A 17071-nucleotide genomic window follows, 5' to 3' on the forward strand; every position below is an offset into this window, starting at 1 on the left:
AGCATAGTATTGTGACTACCCCGCCTCCATTCTCTTCTCCACATATCTCGACTACTTGTGATTGGAGGGGACCTCAATGTCAAGATATCCATAACCTCTACTTAGTCACCTTATAAATGAGTCATCAAACGTAGACCTCCTTGAGCTCATCACCCCCGAACACAAAGCATGGTTTGCCCTAACCAATATAAACCTTTGTTACCACAAAGGCCCTCTACATGAAAGAAGTTTCAGCCCAGCTTGACGACGACGATAATCCATTTTCTTAGGTCAAAGTGCTAGTGGCCCAACACTTCAACTCAACATATAAGCTCAAGCTGTGGCTGAATATACCATGAATGGTTTTTTACCTTATTCACGATCACACTCATCAACCTTACCCCATTGCACATGGTATGCATACACGTGTACATTGCATGTCCGACTCTGTGCAAAGAGCAAAAAAAGTCAAAACTCTTAATTCTGCTTTGCACAGGGAAAAATATCCAGTTCAAAATAATAAGCCCATGCAACCTGATGGGAATAGAAGCAATAATTGTCCAGATCATAATGATTGTAGACATAGGACATAGTCTACACCTATAAAGTTCACCTATAAAATAGATGCACAACAGGACATAGCACGAAGTCTACACCTATGGAGTGGATGCATAAAAGGACATAGCCAGAGAAAAGCTGACCAAAAGTTAAAAAGCCTGGCATGAATGGACATGGCCAGAGAAAAGGTGACCAGAATTTAAAAAGGCTGTCATGGATGCCGTTGAAACATGCAATGCTCATTAAGCATAGAGGAGTTAAGTTTCAACGTTTTGCAAAGCAGGCTTCGTGCAATCCAGAAAAATGAAAATTTCAAGGTTTACTTCCAAGGCAGCAGCAGACATCCACAAGAAAACATGTAATCTCTCATACAACCAATGCAAAACGTGTAGAGGGCAAGAAGTCCCACTACATCTCGACACAGACCCTTAACATGCGTACATGGAGGTACTAATGAATGACTCAGAAACAGAAATGAACCAAGAGTAAAACTTTAGACTACAGCCAAGGCTGAAGAAAACCAGCAGCAAATACCAAGAACGAGCACAATGTACTCGTTGATGCAACCGTGAAACAATTAAGGGTTAACAAGGATACAGGAGCACGGCATGAAGAGGTGCAAAGGCACCTCTCTGACTACAATGCTACGTTGTGTTCTTGTGCCTTTAGCCACAGGATCTCACCCCTTTGGTTGACACTTTTCAATATCTCCACATAATATATTGCATAGACATGGTGGAAGGTGTGATAAGTGGCATTTCTTGAAGAGTTCTAAACTCACCCAGCTCTTAACCAATGAATGCAGCATCAGACCAGGGCTGTATGATGTAGTGTCCCACAAAAAATAAATAAATTCAGTAATGGCCTACATGTGAGAAACATTTGTAAATCCTGGCCCACCACGATGCCAAGCTCATTCCTCGAAGAAACAGTCAGCACTGCAGAAGTGTGCCATATTGCAATCCCTATTGCGGTTGCCCAGATTGAGCACATACTTCCCGCATCCCCCAGTACAGCCGTTGTGCTTTTTTATTTCAAGCAAATCATCAACTTGAAACCTGAAAATTGGCAAAAGACTGCAGAATGTGCATGCAAAACAAAAAAAGCAATACGTGAAGTCAATATTTTGTTGTTTGTGAGAGGAAATTTACGCTACGTTAGACATGCTATCCTGAGAGCCGTGATAGCTTCCAATAGATGAAGCTACCTTTTTTTGTATGAAAGCATGCTTTCATCAGTCCAAATAGGACTCAATAGAATGTCAAAATTGAAGCAATTAATCAAATGTGTCACAAGAGATCACATCTCTACAGGTACTGCCATGGAAAGAAACCCATATTCTGGTTTTGACCATACATTCTTCTTGGAGCTACAATCCTGCTGGCACAATGACCCCCTGTTCACTGCATTGGCCCTGCCACACCTCTTTATACACTTTAGATGTTTCCTGCCTCCAATTGCGTAAGGAGAATTTTCAGATCTGTGCACAGCTTTTCCAGCATGTTGCTTGTTCGCACAAGAAACCTTCAGCCCAAGATCCCTACGACAAGACGAAAAGTTCACATGGTGAATCTTCATGCTTGAAACCATTGAGGAACTGCTGGCCTGGTTCTGCTCAATATCACTCCTTGTCTGGCATTGTCGACAATTACGCTTCAAATGCAAACCAACCATTGATTGATAGAATTTTGACTGCAGCACCTCGTGTACAACCATCTGATACAGATTAAAAAGGGGGAACACCATGAGAGGACTTATATTTGAGTGCTCTCTCTCTCTCTCTCTCTCTCTCTCTCTCTCTCTCTCTCTCTCTCTCTCAACTTTCTTTCTAGAAAACTCTCCTCTACATCGACTGTCACTGCCCTTCTGGAAATGAATTAATGGAAAAGGAATGGAATCTGAAAAAGGCACACAGTTCTCACCGAGTTATCAGGCCTATCCTGTCATGCAGATCTACAGAACAAAAAGAGTATGTCAAAGGAAGGTTTAAGTTAACCTACTTTAGGTGCTAAACTTAGTGACGCAAAAGCTGTTGGGGAGAAAGGGCCAGATTCTTTAAGCTTTGCTTTGCTGTCGTGCATGCTCTTCTCAGGTGCAATGTCAGCCATTGCAACGGTCCCAAAGCTCCTTGGCTTTTTGTCATCTTCATCATCCTGCTCTTCCCCTTCAGGAGCTTCAGGTGGCTTTTCTGTATCCCCTTGGGCCTCATCCACTTCCTCACTTTTGGCCTCAGCTCCGTCCTCTGTCTGGTCTTGAACCGCCTCACTTGACTGCTCTTCAGCCGCCTTATTTGCAGCTGCAGCATCTAAAATTTCCTGGTAACGAGCATAAAGTTTTTCTTCTTCAATCTCAAGTACAAGCTTTCTTTCTGCTGCTTTCAACTTTTGTCGCTCTTCAAATGCCTGATCTTCCTCTTTCCAACTGTTTTCTAGATTTTCTATCCTCTGTCTGTGCTCCTGCTCATGCTCTTCAGTATATTTCTTCCATGTTTCACTAAATCTTTGAAATATATTTTTCTTCTTGCTGTCTTTTTGCACACTCTGCTCAGTATCAGATTTGAAATAATCATCATAACCAAGTGGTAATGGTATGGCATCTTCAATATTGACCTGACCATCCTTGGTTATGGGTTGCACGAAAAATCGTAGCCGCCCTTCTTCATCATGTGCCCAGTTGATAATCCGTCCAGTAGGTACATGTAGTAACACCTCACCCTGAAGCTCCTCCTTTTCCCTTCCTACATTATCTGGATTGAGATTAAGTGATGAAGACGGTGTGTTCCCGAGAACAACAAATTCATCATCTGCGAGTTACAAACAAACATGAGATCTTAGATATATTAGTCACAAACAGGGCCTTCAGGGTAAAATGCACATACAGAATCACAAAAAACCATAACGAAAGAACTACCTTGCGACCACCAATACTCAAGCTCTGGGGGCATAGGGATTCTTAATGGTGAATGGTAAAAAGAATTCAACCACGACTCTCTCTCTTTGTCCAAATCTTCGACATACAGTCTCCACTCCTGAGGAACCTGTTATCATATATACATAGAGACTCTCACCATCAATAAGTGTGAAATAAACTCCTCAAAAAAGCATTTATGGAAATCCTTACCTCATAATAGGCATTTATAAACCCTGGTGCCATCCATAAATCCTCCTCCTCATACATGTAAGGATGAGAGGGATCAGTATATGGACCCTTGATCTGTCTTACCACTGACACACAAGGAAATCAGCACCAAAGTGATACAGCAATCAAATGCTCGACCTCTCACAAACAGGATTCACACATGTTGCAAGAGACCAAAAGAAAAGTGTTTAAAAAAGGAAAAAGTATAGACGTACTCCCATCAGGTTTGTTTACAAACATCCTCGCCTTTGCAGCTGCCACTTCTGCCATAGATGAATGAAACTGCAAGAGAATAATCCAACGCACAGTTTATTCCAAACAGAACAGGATTCTTCCATACATAAACACAAATGTCTCTTCCCTATAAAGAACTCTGTACAGAAAATTCATAAGCGTACCGCGGACATTTCCATAGTGCATTCCTCAAGGTCTGGTAACAACTCCCCAAAGTAGAACTTACCCTGCAAAAGAAGTATCATGATACGCGTTATGACATAGTAATGACATAGGAAGGTCTCTTGAAACCAGAAGCTCTCAAACAGCTTTTATGACAGGATCTCTCTCTCTCTCTCTCTCCCCCCCCCCCCCTTAGAGCAAGTAATTAAGACCATGGGAGATTGGATTGAAGCACTAGAAAAGGAGAAGGGCAATGCAGCATTACTCAAAAGAGGTCCAGGTGAGGTTGGAGAGGCCTCTTTTATGGACACACTAGGAGTTCAAGTATCGATTCTAGCACAATCTGTCATACCTATCCTGCCATATGCTGATTCATCTCAGACACACCAAAGGGACTAGGATGTCATACCTATCCTCCATATGCCGAAGCATCTCAGACACAACAAAGGGACTACGGATGCATTTGACATGGTATATGCGAAGCCCAAAGACAGCATTGGAGTATTGTAAAGAGTCTTTTCAGGTATTTTGCAAGGTACTCGGTCTCTTGGTATCATGACAACATCATCATGTGAAGCTGAGTGTAAGGTAACCTTTACAACTACAGTAGAATGTGTATGGCTCAAGAGATTCATCATAGTTAGTGACAGTCCGAGTGCTATTGCAGTGGCACAGAATCTGGTGTTTCATGCAAGCACGAAACACATTGAGATACATTAGCACTATGTCAGATCGAAGAGAGATCAGTTTGATCAACTCTGCTACACATAAAAATGTTCAGGTCTTTTACCAAGGGTCTACACCTAGAGAAAAGTTTGAAGCTTTGTGCAAGGCTTTGCGCTACTTCCATTTGGTACATGAGATTACACCTTGTACACGACGGGGGCATTGTCACTGTAGGGGGGTGTTGGAATGTAATAATTAGCTGGAAGGGTGAAGTTTCATTTAGAAAAATAAATATTCTAAATTTGTACAATTGGATATATTTTAGTCTTACAAAGGTATATATAAAAAAAGTTCCATTTCACTTATCATTCTTGCAACTTAAGTTCATGGATTCTTACGTTTTGCTCATTTTACGTTTTGTCCCCCACTCCCATTTCTATCAAGTATCTGGACCAGGAATTCACTTGTTTTGAATGATACAAGTGATTGGTTACCCCTCTTTCAATAGATCTTGCTGCTCGCATGCTCCATGCAATAGTAGGAGAAAGGCTTTCACTGTTGCTAAAGTTTCTTCAAGTGACCCTTCACTTTGTAACTGATCGGCGGGTAAGGGTAAAGCTATGGCTGCCCATTGTTGTTGCTCCCTGAATTCCAAACTCCAACTCAACCATAGTTACTAGGGAACGTGAACGGCAACCATAGTTACGCCAAAATGCCGAAACGGCGCAACAAAGGCTTGAAACGACATTTCCCCCGTGCCACACCCCCCAAAACGCAAAACGGCCCCGAAACCCAAAACACAGACTGAAACAACGATCCGAAACGCCGAAACGGCATCTGAACGCCGTTTCAAACCCGAATCGCGCCGTTTCTGGTGTCGTTTCGGACGTGACCTAAAAACAAGGCAAAACATAAAAAACGCCCCACGCCTCGTCGCGTTTTTTTGCTCTTCTGCCTATTGCTCTCCCCCACGATTTCTTGCCCACCTGGTTCTCTCCCGAGTCCCGAGTCCCAGCCCTACGAGTGGCTGCTCTTTTGGACACCCAGCTTTGGTGAGCACACTTCCTTTCTCTATGCTTCTCTTGCCACAAACATCTTGCTGTTTTTTGGCTGCAACCATTGATTCTTGGCTTTTCCCTTTGAAATTTGATCTATTGCAACTTGTACAAGTGCTCTTTTTGCTCATGGATATGGCTTCACAAAGCGTTGTCCCTCAGCAAGAGAAGGAGTTCACCCAATCGGATTATTGGTGGAGCCAAGTTGATTTGGTAGGCAAGTATGACTCCAAGAAAGGAGGATCTCACAAGTTTAGATGCAGATGGTGTGGATTGGAGCGAGGAGGGAACCCTGATAGGGTCAAATGTGATCTTGGCATTAAGGATGGGGGGATTGGGCTATGCTCCGTAATCTCACCACAAGAGAAAGAAAGGTTGCAAAGAGAGGTTAAAGTATTGCCCACTACAAAAAGGGCAAAGACAATGACTTCCACTGTGTAGGAGCTTCATCAGGTGCTCATGCAGCACGTGTTCAGCAGGCCACTGCATTTCGGAGTCCTCTTCCCTCTGCTACTACGGCTTCTTCTTCTGCGAGTGCACATGGAGCTCCTGCTACATCTCGGTCTACTTCACATAGGCAGGGCAGTCTCTACACATCATGGCATCCGCAAAGGAAGGCACAAGTAGATGCAGCTGTGGCCCGATTTTTTTACTCCAATGGGATTAGCTTCAATGTTGCTAGATCACCTTACTTCAAAGAGATGGTGTCAGAAATTAAAACATTTGGATCCACATATACCCCTCCCACATTTAATGCTTTGAGGGGCAAGCTTCTAGAGGATGAGGTGGTGGCAGTTAAGCAAGCTATTGAACTTGTGAAAGAGAAATGGGTAAAGTATGGGGTAAGTTTGGTTGCAGATGGATGGAGTGATGTGCGAAGTCACTCACTAGAGGATATCCTTGCATATTGCAGGGGATCTGCACTCTACATACACTCCATAGAGTGTGGAGTTCAACAAAAAACAGCACCTATATTGATGCAAATGTGGGCAGATGCAGTGGAATATGTGGGGCCGTCTAATGTTTTGCAACTTGTTTCACATGGGGAAAATACCAATAAGCCAGCAGGTGCATTATTGGAGCAAAAGTATTCTCATATCCAGTGGAGTGCTTGTGTAGCACATTGCTTGAATAATTTATTAAAGGACATTGGCAAATTGGATTGGGTCAAGAATGTTATTGACAATGGAAAAGAGGTGGTTAACTTCATCAAACGACATAATTTTTCTCTTGCTTTGTACTGTAAATTTGCCAACAAGGAGCTTTTGAAGTATGCAGAGACAAGATTTGCATACAACTTTTTATGCTTCGCATGCTCCTTGAAATGAGAACTGCACTGAAACAAGTTGTCGCAAGCCAAAAGTGGGATGCATGGCTCACTTCTAGGCAGGCTCTTGGAATTTATTGATATGGCTTGTGCATAGGCAGTGATGAATTTTGGGCTGATGCATCTCACATTGTTGATCTATGTGTGCCTATTGTGAAGCTGCTTAACCGAGTTGATGGAGATATGCCTTTTCTTGGTAAGGTGTATGAGGGGATGGATCGGATGATTGAGAATATCAGAGAAATAGAAAAGGATCCCCAAAGGTTGAGAGAATTGGAGGAGTTGGCTGTGAGCAGATGGAATCAATATTACTCTCCCATACATGCAACTGCCTTTGTGTTGGACCCGGAGTTTCAACACAAGGCAAGTGCACAACAGAGTGATGCAGAGGTTGTTCGTGGTTGGAACCTCACTCTTCAAAAGATGGTGCCAACTCCTGACGGACGGCGGAGGATAAAAGACCAACTTGCCAATTATCGCAATAAGGAAGGCATGTATGGATGGCCATATGCACAGCATGATAGGTAATATTAACTCATTTTAATTTTCAGATTTTAGGAACTTGTAATTTGTTATTTAATACAAAATAAGAAATCTGAAATTTATGAGTTTTGGAATTCCAGATTTCGAGTTGGGGCTGTTACATGGTGGGAGGATTATGGAGCTGATTCCCCGAGTTGCAAAAGCTTGCCATCCGCATTCTAAGCCAAGCTTGCACCTCCTCTTCTTGTGAGCGTTGTGGAGTAGCTTTGCCCATATCCACACAAAGAAGAGAAGTCGTCTGCGAACACAACGGGCCAATGATCTTGTCTTTGTTAATGCAAACTTGTGTTTGCTTAACAAGATGAGACACGAGTATACGCATGACAAATATATTGGATTTCATAGCCCAGATGATGCCCACTCACCTGATGATGATGATTTGTTAGTAGAGGAGAATGATGATGAGGAGGAGAAGGAGGCAAAGGTTGAGTCTCAGGATGAGGATGAGCTTATTATTTGATCATATATGATATCATCCTCGATGTAGCCTTTTTTGGGTTTCAGCTTTCTTTTTGTTACTATGACATTTGGGCTTTGAAAGCTGAATTACCATTTATGAATCATGATTGGTTTCTTAAATATCATGAATCATGAATCATTTTTCCATTTTGTAACTTGTTATAGGATTTATAAATTACCCCACCTTGCGTAATTGAAATTTGCATTGTGTGATTGGTAACTGGTTGAACAATGAAACTTGAATCTTCAAAGTTCAAAGTTACAATCAATATTAATGGTACTAGGTAGAGCTATAGCTTATTGTGCACTTTTTTTTAAGGTAGAGCACTCTAAATGTGTGTATGCATTACTCTAAACCCCCTTTTATAAACCCCCTTGATGACGTAGCGTTTCCCCGTTTCACCCCCTCTCAAAAATCCCGAAACGTTTCCGTTTCCCCATTTCCCGTAACTTTGACGGCAACGGAACGTCGACCCCTTGTGGAACGGGAACACCCAAATCCTAGGGAACGTGAACGGGAAGGGAACACCACGTCACCATACCCATAAACAAACATACTGTTCTATACATTAGAAAGCTTAAACTTAGAATCCAATACTCAAAAACATTGCAATTGCTTTTGAAATTTGGAGTAAGCCTTAAGGACTCAAGACTCAGGACATAGATGATAGTTCACGAATAATCATTGATAATAGAATCTAGATTAATCATTATAGCTTGCCAATGGCATACAAAAGCAAAGTCCATCAGAGACAAGGCACAAACATATGAGATTATATTGAGTCTTGGAATCTTGAATTTGGATACAAGAAAAGGAGAGTGACACCTCCTAGCACTGATGTTCCTAGAACTTAAAAAACTAGCTGCTACATGCATGATCCACTCAACACTGTCAACATCAATGATCAATCTAAATCTGCAGCATCGTGGTTGCTGCCCTGTTCCTCCTCTTCATCATCTCCATCATCTGGATGATCTCCATCTTCTTGGTCATCTCCAACATCATCCATGGATGCACCCACCACAGGAATAATTTGCCGGCCTGTTGCCTTACCATTCCCGCCATCCAATGAATTCCTCACGGCTGTACCTAGCATTCATCTTCTGAAGCAAATGTAAGTTTGCATGCACAAACACAAGGTCACTTGCCTTTTGTGTCCCAAGTCTGTTCCTCTTCTTTGATGCAATGTGCCCAAAGCTACTCCACAAGCGCTCACAAGGAGAGGAACGTGCTCCTTGACTCAAAATGCGGATAGCCAAGTTCTGCAACAAAGGTGTATCAGCCCCATAATCCTCCCACCATAGAGCAAATCCCACAATATACCTGTCCCTTTGTGCATCCTCACAGCCACACATTCCATATTTCTTCCTATAAAAAGCCAACTCATCCTTTACTTGCCTTCGTTCTTGTGCATCTGGTACCATTTGCTTCAGTATCTTCTCCCATCCTCGCATCACCTCCTTATCTGACTCTTGCTTGTTACCTTGAAATTATGGATCCAACACATAAGCTGCAGCATGCAAGGGTGAATGATAGGAGTTCCACCGCTCATGCATGGCTCATCACTATCCATAAGCCTCATCAAAAGCATGATGGGCTTCACTATTTTCACCATATGATTGACATCCTCCCAATAGGCATTAGATAAGCATAAAGACTTGCATTCCAAGGCATTTGCACTCTCTGATTCCTTCCACGCCTCCCATTCATTACACACAACAAGCTGCCTTAGAGCATTTTTTCCCTCTAGAAGACGCTCCAACATGATGAAGTTGTATGCAAAACATGTCTCTGAATACTTCAAGAGGTCTTTGGAGGCAAGCTTACGATACACTGCAAGAATGTAGTGGTGTCGTGTGATAAAACCAATAATATCCTTTGCAAAATCAATTATTGGATGAACCCAAGCAAGCTTCCCTATGTCCTTTAGCAAGTTATTCAAGCAATGTGCAATCGCTAGCTCTCTCTCTCTACAGATCCTCACGCTCAGAATTTACTGCAGAAATACTCAGTAGAGCTCTCTCTCTCTCTCTCTCTCTCTCTCTCTCCACACTGCTAGGGCCCAGGACAACATGTCGGGCTGGACCCCCCCGAAGGTATTTCATTTCTTGAAGAGAATCTGTTGCAAGAGTTCAGCGTAGAGCTGTCTGATACATAAAAAATCCAAAACGTGAATCATTCATTACAAGAGCTTCAAGCTCATTTCAAATTGGCAACATGCCACTTGTCTAAAATCTAGACTAAGTCCTATTACATGCCACTAAGAGCCATTCTGGAGCCTTCAAAGCACTTGGTCACACGAACCGCCTCCTAGATGCTTGTTAGGCTCCCATAGCGCTTAGGAAAATAACTCTTCCTAGTACTTGCAACAATTAATTAAAGCGCACCATCATGGCACCCATTAATTGTTAGCGCTTTGCATGCAAATAACACATTGTGGACTAATTCTAGTCATGGTGGGCGTCCCCACTGAATACATGTGCACACCTAAACAAATATAAAAATATATATTTATTCTCTGGTTGACCGGAGTCAACACTCTTGATCATAGTTAAGGAGCTTTGACCAAGGGTCGAGGCGCCTTAATTATAGCCAAGTCTCTCCAACCGAAGTCGGCACATCTTGGTTAACCGTGGTTAACCCTCTTGGCGCATGCCAAGTCTCATTGACTGAAGTCACCACTCTCTGACCGTAGTCAGCTCTGTGGTTCTCTAGTTAACCGCAGTTAACCCTCTTGGTAATAAACCAAGTCTCCCTGACCGAAGTCAGGTTTACTTGACTAGAGTCAAGTATCTTTGACCGTAGTCAATCCTTTGACCATTAAAAGAACTCTTTGACCATAATTAATACATATAAAACTCTTTAATTATGATCAAATAAATGATCAATTGCACTTTGACTTAGGATATTTACATTGTGGTGACATCCCCTCGGCTTCTATTCAGTTGACCTCAACTGAATAGCTTCCTTGTAAACATCCAAAAGATGTGGATGATCGGATAACATGTCTTCGTCCATCCACTTGGCATCTAATGCCGTATAATTCTTGAATTTTACAAGATACCTGTAAAACTCCTTGCGTTGAGGGTCTTTGCGTACAGTATGGTACACAATCTGTTCTGGCTGAACGACCTCCTCCAGCTCATCCACTTCTGGTGGATCCTCTGATACTGGTTCAATAGGCTCTGGCCCCTGGAATTTCTTTAGAAGACTCACATGGAATGCATAGTGAATCCTCCAATGCTTTGGCAATGCTAACCTGTATGCAACCTCATTTATTCTTTCTGTAACCCTGAAAGGGCCATAGTATCTGGGAGATAACTTTGCATACACTTTATGTTTGCCTTTACACTTGCGGAGCCTAGCTTTTTCAAACTTCAAAAGTACCCAATCCCCTTCCTTGAGATCTAACTGTCTCCTATGCTTATAGCTACTGAAGCTGAATGCATAAGGTCTTCAATGTTCTTTGCCCCCAAAGCATTCACTACTACCTAGATTCTTGGACTGAGACCTGCTCTGTACTTTCTCATTTGGGTTCCTTTGGAGATCTTTTTGAAAGGTGCAACCTGCAAATAAGCATCCCAAAACTTTTAATTGTACACATCCACTGTATCTCCTACATCCATATGCAAATTGTCCCAATCTTGAAGAACATGGTCTCTAAACTATTTTGGCATAAACTGTTGGTAGAAGGCTTTCTTAAAGTCCTTTCACTTCTTTGGGGCTGACCCATCTGTGGTCTATGCACTCCATCATGCACTAGCTGTCGCTGTCAAGTGCAAACTGACCATTCTTATCTTGGAGGATTCTGAAAACTTTTCTGTACCGAATGCAGCATCAAACTGCCTGATGAACTGCAATGCTTTGTCTGTATGACCATACTGTCCATTGTAGGTCATAAACTTGACAGATTTACCTCCCTCTTTGAATTCCTTGGTCTCTCTGGAAGACTTTCTCTTCCTAGACTTCTTGTGTTTCCTTCTTTTCCTTGATGGTTTATCTGATAAAGAAGAAGATACAGAAGTCAAACTCGAGGTAGACGGTGATGGACTAGGAGATCGGTGATGATGCCTCGATCTCTTCTTGCTATGAGACCGTCCCCTATGAGATCTCTCTTTCTCTGGCTGTACACGAGAGTGTGCCTCTGGCATTGGCACGTCATATACTGCATTAGGCATAGCTTCTACTTGGAACAAATGCTGAGCCCTTGGATCCTTTCTGAGATTTTCCATCTCTTGTATACGAGTGCGTACCATCTGCTCAAATTCTTACTGAGTTTGTTGCACACTTCTCTGATTTGGATGCGCATCCCTATCGTGTGAATCCCACTGGATAGGTGATTGAGCCATTTTCTTACAACTCGTCTGAGATCTGCAAATTTCTGACACACACACTGTGTATTCAACTGATGCACGCTGCCTTTGCTTTTTAAAGAGAAAATTTACCTCAACAAGAGGTGTCTTGCATTCACAATCTATGCCAGTACTGGCTGTCAATTCAAGGCATATACCCACACAGTTGCCAAAGCATCAACAACTATATTGCCCCTTTTTCTGGCTGCTGCAGATGGCTTCAAAAAGCATATGTTTTTCCCTCTTTTCACTGCTCAAAGGCACGCATACTCTTTTTCTGCAAATCTCTGATTTCTCTGCTTTTCTGCTGCTTTTCTGACAGTAAAAGTCTGACAGATAGGTGAAATCTGTTAGCAGAAACAGTCTCTGCAACTGTCTTTTCTTTTTTTTTGGTGAACAGTAACCAGATGGAGTAACTGGCTGGTTACTCTAACCAGACTGACTGGTTCTGGTCTGGTTAGTCTGCAACTAGACTAACTAGACTGGTCACAGTCTAGTTACACCAACCCGACTGGTCTGGTTAGATTAACTGGACCAATGTTGAACTAACTGAGTACTGGTTCAACTAACCCGAGTTAACTAGCTGTAGTTAACTTAACCACGGTTTCACTAACCACGGGTCAACCATCCAGGATTAACTGTACCAGGGTTAGTCTAACCATTAGTTTGCCATCTCAGCAGTCTAGCTGGCTGCCACATCAGCAGCTGCCTCTCTGCCACATGTTAATGCCACATCAGCTTCCTGCGTTGCCACGTCATCATCACACGTGTGGACGCCACGTCAGCTGGACCTGCTGGCTGCCACGTCAGCTGTGTGTCAGGCCTGCAACGTCAGCGCCCGTCGGTGTCTCCGCCATTCGTCTACAGATTTTCACACAGGGCTTGGAAAATAGTTCACGCGATCAGAACTAAACGAAGTGTAGATTTGTAGTCATCTTCTGATACCGCTGGCGGAGGCAATGAAAAAGTCGCTACGCGTGAGGGCGTCTCCCTCTGCATGGTAATTGCCGGTGCTTACAAGAGGCTTCCAGTAGCGTAATCCCGATGAGTAGGCACAGGCCCAACGCTTGTGATATGCACGGTATTTGCCATAATCACGACGCCCAATTAGCGCTCGAGATAGACAAACACCTACGCCTTATTTTTCCTTGCTTGCCCTCTTCACGCAATAGCTTACTAATATGGCACTCGTACCCCTTCAGCAAGGTAGCTGCTCATTGCTAATACGTTGGGTGCAAAACTGCATCTTGGTTCTTCGCCTGTAGGGCTCTTCAGCTAACCACCGATCAAAATCATGCTACTCTCCCAAGCGTCGCTTATCATCTCGAGAAACTCTCTTGCACTTGGATCGTCACAATTTAGGAAAACTATGAGACCAGGCTCTGATACCAATGCCATCGCTAGCTCTCTCTCTCTACAGACCCTCACGCTCAGAATTTATTGCAGAAATACTCAGTAGAGCTCTCTCTCTCTCTCTCTCTCTCTCTCTCTCTCTCTCTACACACTAACTAGGGCCCAGGACAACATGTCGAGCTGGACCCCCCCCCCCCAAGGTATTTTATTTCTTGAAGAGAATCTGTTACAAGAGTTCAGCGTAGAGCTGTTTGATACATAAAAAATCCAAAACATGAATCATTCATTACAAGAGCTTCAAGCTCATTTCAAATTGGCAACATGCCACTTCTAAAATCTAGACTAAGTCCTATTACATGCCACTAAGGGCCATTTTGGAGTCTTCAAAGCACTTGGTCACACGAACCGCCTCCTAGATGCTTGTTAGGCTCCCATAGTGCTTAGGAAAATAACTCTTCCTAGTACCCGCAACAATTAATTAAAGCGCACCACCATGGCACCCATTAATTGTTAGCGCTTTGCATGCAAATAACACACTGTGGACTAATTCTAGTCATGGTGGGCGTCCCCACTGAATACATGTGCACACCTAAACAAATATAAAAATACATATTTATTCTCTGGTTGACCGGAGTCAACACTCTTGATCATAGTTAAGGAGCTTTGACCAAGGGTCGAGGCGCCTTAATTATAGCCAAGTCTCTCCAACCGAAGTCGGCACATCTTGGTTAACCGTGGTTAACCCTCTTGGCGCATGCCAAGTCTCATTGACCGAAGTCACCACTCTCTGACCGTAGTCAACTCTGTGGTTCTCTGTTTAACCGCAGTTAACCCTCTTGGTAATAAACCAAGTCTCCCTGACTGAAGTCAGGTTTACTTGACTAGAGTCAAGTATCTTTGACCGCAGTCAATCCTTTGACCATTAAAAGAACTCTTTAACCATAATTAACACATATAAAACTCTTTAATTATGATCAAATAAATGGTCAACTGTACTTTGACTTAGGATATTTACATTGTGGTGACACAATGTGCCATGCAAGCACTAAAAGTGAGCTTAGGATAACGTGCCTCCAAAATGCGACTTGCTGCCCTGTTGGAATTCTCCCCATCTGCTATGAATTGAATGACATAATCAGCCCCCACCTCATTAATAGATTCACTCCACAAATCAGCCAACCTCTCTGCTGTCTTTCTGTCCTCTGAGTTATCAATGGACTTCAAGAAGCATGACTTACCCCTGCAATATGCAACTATGCCCTGAATAGATCGACTACGTGTATCACTCCATCCATCACCCATCAAGGTAGCACCAAATGTCTTCCATTCCTCTTTAACAAGCTTCAAAGCCTACTCTATGCTATGCTTCTCTCCTTCTAAAATCTTGGTTCTCAAGGCTTCATAAGATGGCGGTGTGTAAGAGGGACCAAAAGCTGCAATAGCCCTCACGATATCCACAAAATAAGGATTGCGGGCTTGATTCAAGGCAATGTCACCACTATAAAAAAAATTGCCCCACTGCATCATCTACCTCTGCCTTCCTCCCAGGGTGCCAAGTGGCAGCTAAGGAAGCTTGTTTCTTGCCCTTCCCAAGACTAGAAGTGGCAACTGAAATGGAAGGCATTGCTGAGACTGGAATACTTATAGACACTGCACTTCCAACAAGCATAAAAGCTCGAGCACCATGCTTAGATGCATTTGCCAATGCTTTTAAGCATAAAAGAACATTTTCTGGTACTATAGCAGCTTGCTAATGCTATAGCCTATCAAGCTACGCTAGCCCACACTACCATCGCGCAACCTACGCTACGCTAGCCTACGCACTGCTAGCCACGCTACGCTAGCCTACGCACAGCTAGCCTATTGTGCAATGTACCAAGTTGATATTAATGGACTTCAATTTGCTGCTTTAACAGTGAACTGTGAGAGTAGCAAACAAGTTACAACAATCAACTTTGAAGTTTGAATTCTCATGGCTCCTCCACGTTGTGATGCTTAATCTTCTTGGTGGAAGGAAGTGGACTTTCTAAATCCCGAGGAGTTGCTTGCAGGAGGTTCATGAAAATGGACATGCCGCTATTGGGGCCAGCCAAAGACTGGCAATTCAATGAGAGTGAAAGCTCTCTTGTTAGGAGAGTAAAACAAAGGCACCTTGCAAGTCGAAGCAAGCTTGCAAGCAGCAAACACGCAGAGCATGGAGGTCGACTACAAGCGGGGAACACAGAGCGGCGAATTGCGCTGATTAGATTAGGATTAGATAATTTGCCCAAATCGTTACCTGCATGAAGGGAACGGCTTAGGAAACGTTCCCTAGACGTTCCACAAGGGATATGGAACGTTCCATAGCCGTTCCAGAGGCCAGACGTTCCACAGATGTTTTCTTCAAGCTGAGTGAAGAGAACGTCGTTCCAATATTCCATAGCTATGGAACGGCGTTCCCTGGCAACTATGAACTCAACTAGTTCTTCAATGTCCTTTGTGCTTTTATCGCAGACATCCTACCCCATCCTATTAGCTGAAACAAGTATGATACCTCTAGAAGGGAAAGCATTATGTCAATTTATGGCTTACCACAACAAAGTTGAGAAGATGAACGCAAATAGGAAACGACAAGGCAATGGAAGCTACAAAATTCACGGGATGGCACAAAGAGTGGATGAGATGGCTGCAATCATGGGGTAGTGAAATCCCAGAAGATGCATGTGAAATTAGGGAATAGTGACACAAAAAATGCTTCAAAAAATCATAGAGTCCGAAAAGGGTCTATGAGAGGGGGCAACCCTGCTTCACCCCTATCGTGCTCTCAACCCAATCAAACAAACCACCTGGCGCAAGAACTTTCCCTCTAACAGACTCATATAGACTCAACACATATACCTAGATGAATCCATGAACATTCCCAAACTCATCCTCTAAAAACACAACATAGTGCAGTTTCAATCTCACGATAGTCACTCATAAGATGGAAAACCAAAAATTCCATCATGCATAGCAGCGACTAGCTACTATGACATCCCCACTGACGTCATCAGCATCCAACAGTGGGTGTAGACCATAGTATAAAAATATGCTCTCACACATACAAATCCACACAAACACACTTACTTGAGCATCCATTTATACAAAGTCTTCGTATTGAGTTTCTATCGGCACTTCAGAGGTGAAGGGCTGACTTAGCCGTAACGAAGGCTAGCACTAAAGGAGAAGTCAAAAAGTAGTCAAAAATCTCCTCATTCAAGCTACA

At 43.0% G+C, this 17071-nt stretch overlaps 1 protein-coding gene across 1 annotated transcript in view; it reads right to left on the reverse strand.

Moving 5' to 3' along the window:
• Positions 1-1219: 1219 nt before the first annotated feature.
• Positions 1220-17071, reverse strand: part of EMB1211 (MORN (Membrane Occupation and Recognition Nexus) repeat-containing protein) — a 45598-nt gene continuing 29746 nt past the window's right edge. The window contains exons 6-11 of the mRNA XM_087388264.1: positions 4074-4136; positions 3891-3957; positions 3658-3761; positions 3448-3574; positions 2538-3340; positions 1220-2253 (exon numbers count right to left, since the gene is read on the reverse strand). Of these exons, the coding sequence (XP_087244390.1) occupies positions 1837-2253; positions 2538-3340; positions 3448-3574; positions 3658-3761; positions 3891-3957; positions 4074-4136 (1581 nt within the window). The 3' untranslated portion in view covers positions 1220-1836. The remainder of the gene's footprint in view (positions 2254-2537; positions 3341-3447; positions 3575-3657; positions 3762-3890; positions 3958-4073; positions 4137-17071) is intronic.

Source organism: Dipteris shenzhenensis, chromosome 17, assembly GCF_047967505.1.
Source record: "Dipteris shenzhenensis isolate YYH24624 ecotype China chromosome 17, Dip_SZ_1.0, whole genome shotgun sequence".
NCBI lineage: Eukaryota > Viridiplantae > Streptophyta > Polypodiopsida > Gleicheniales > Dipteridaceae > Dipteris > Dipteris shenzhenensis.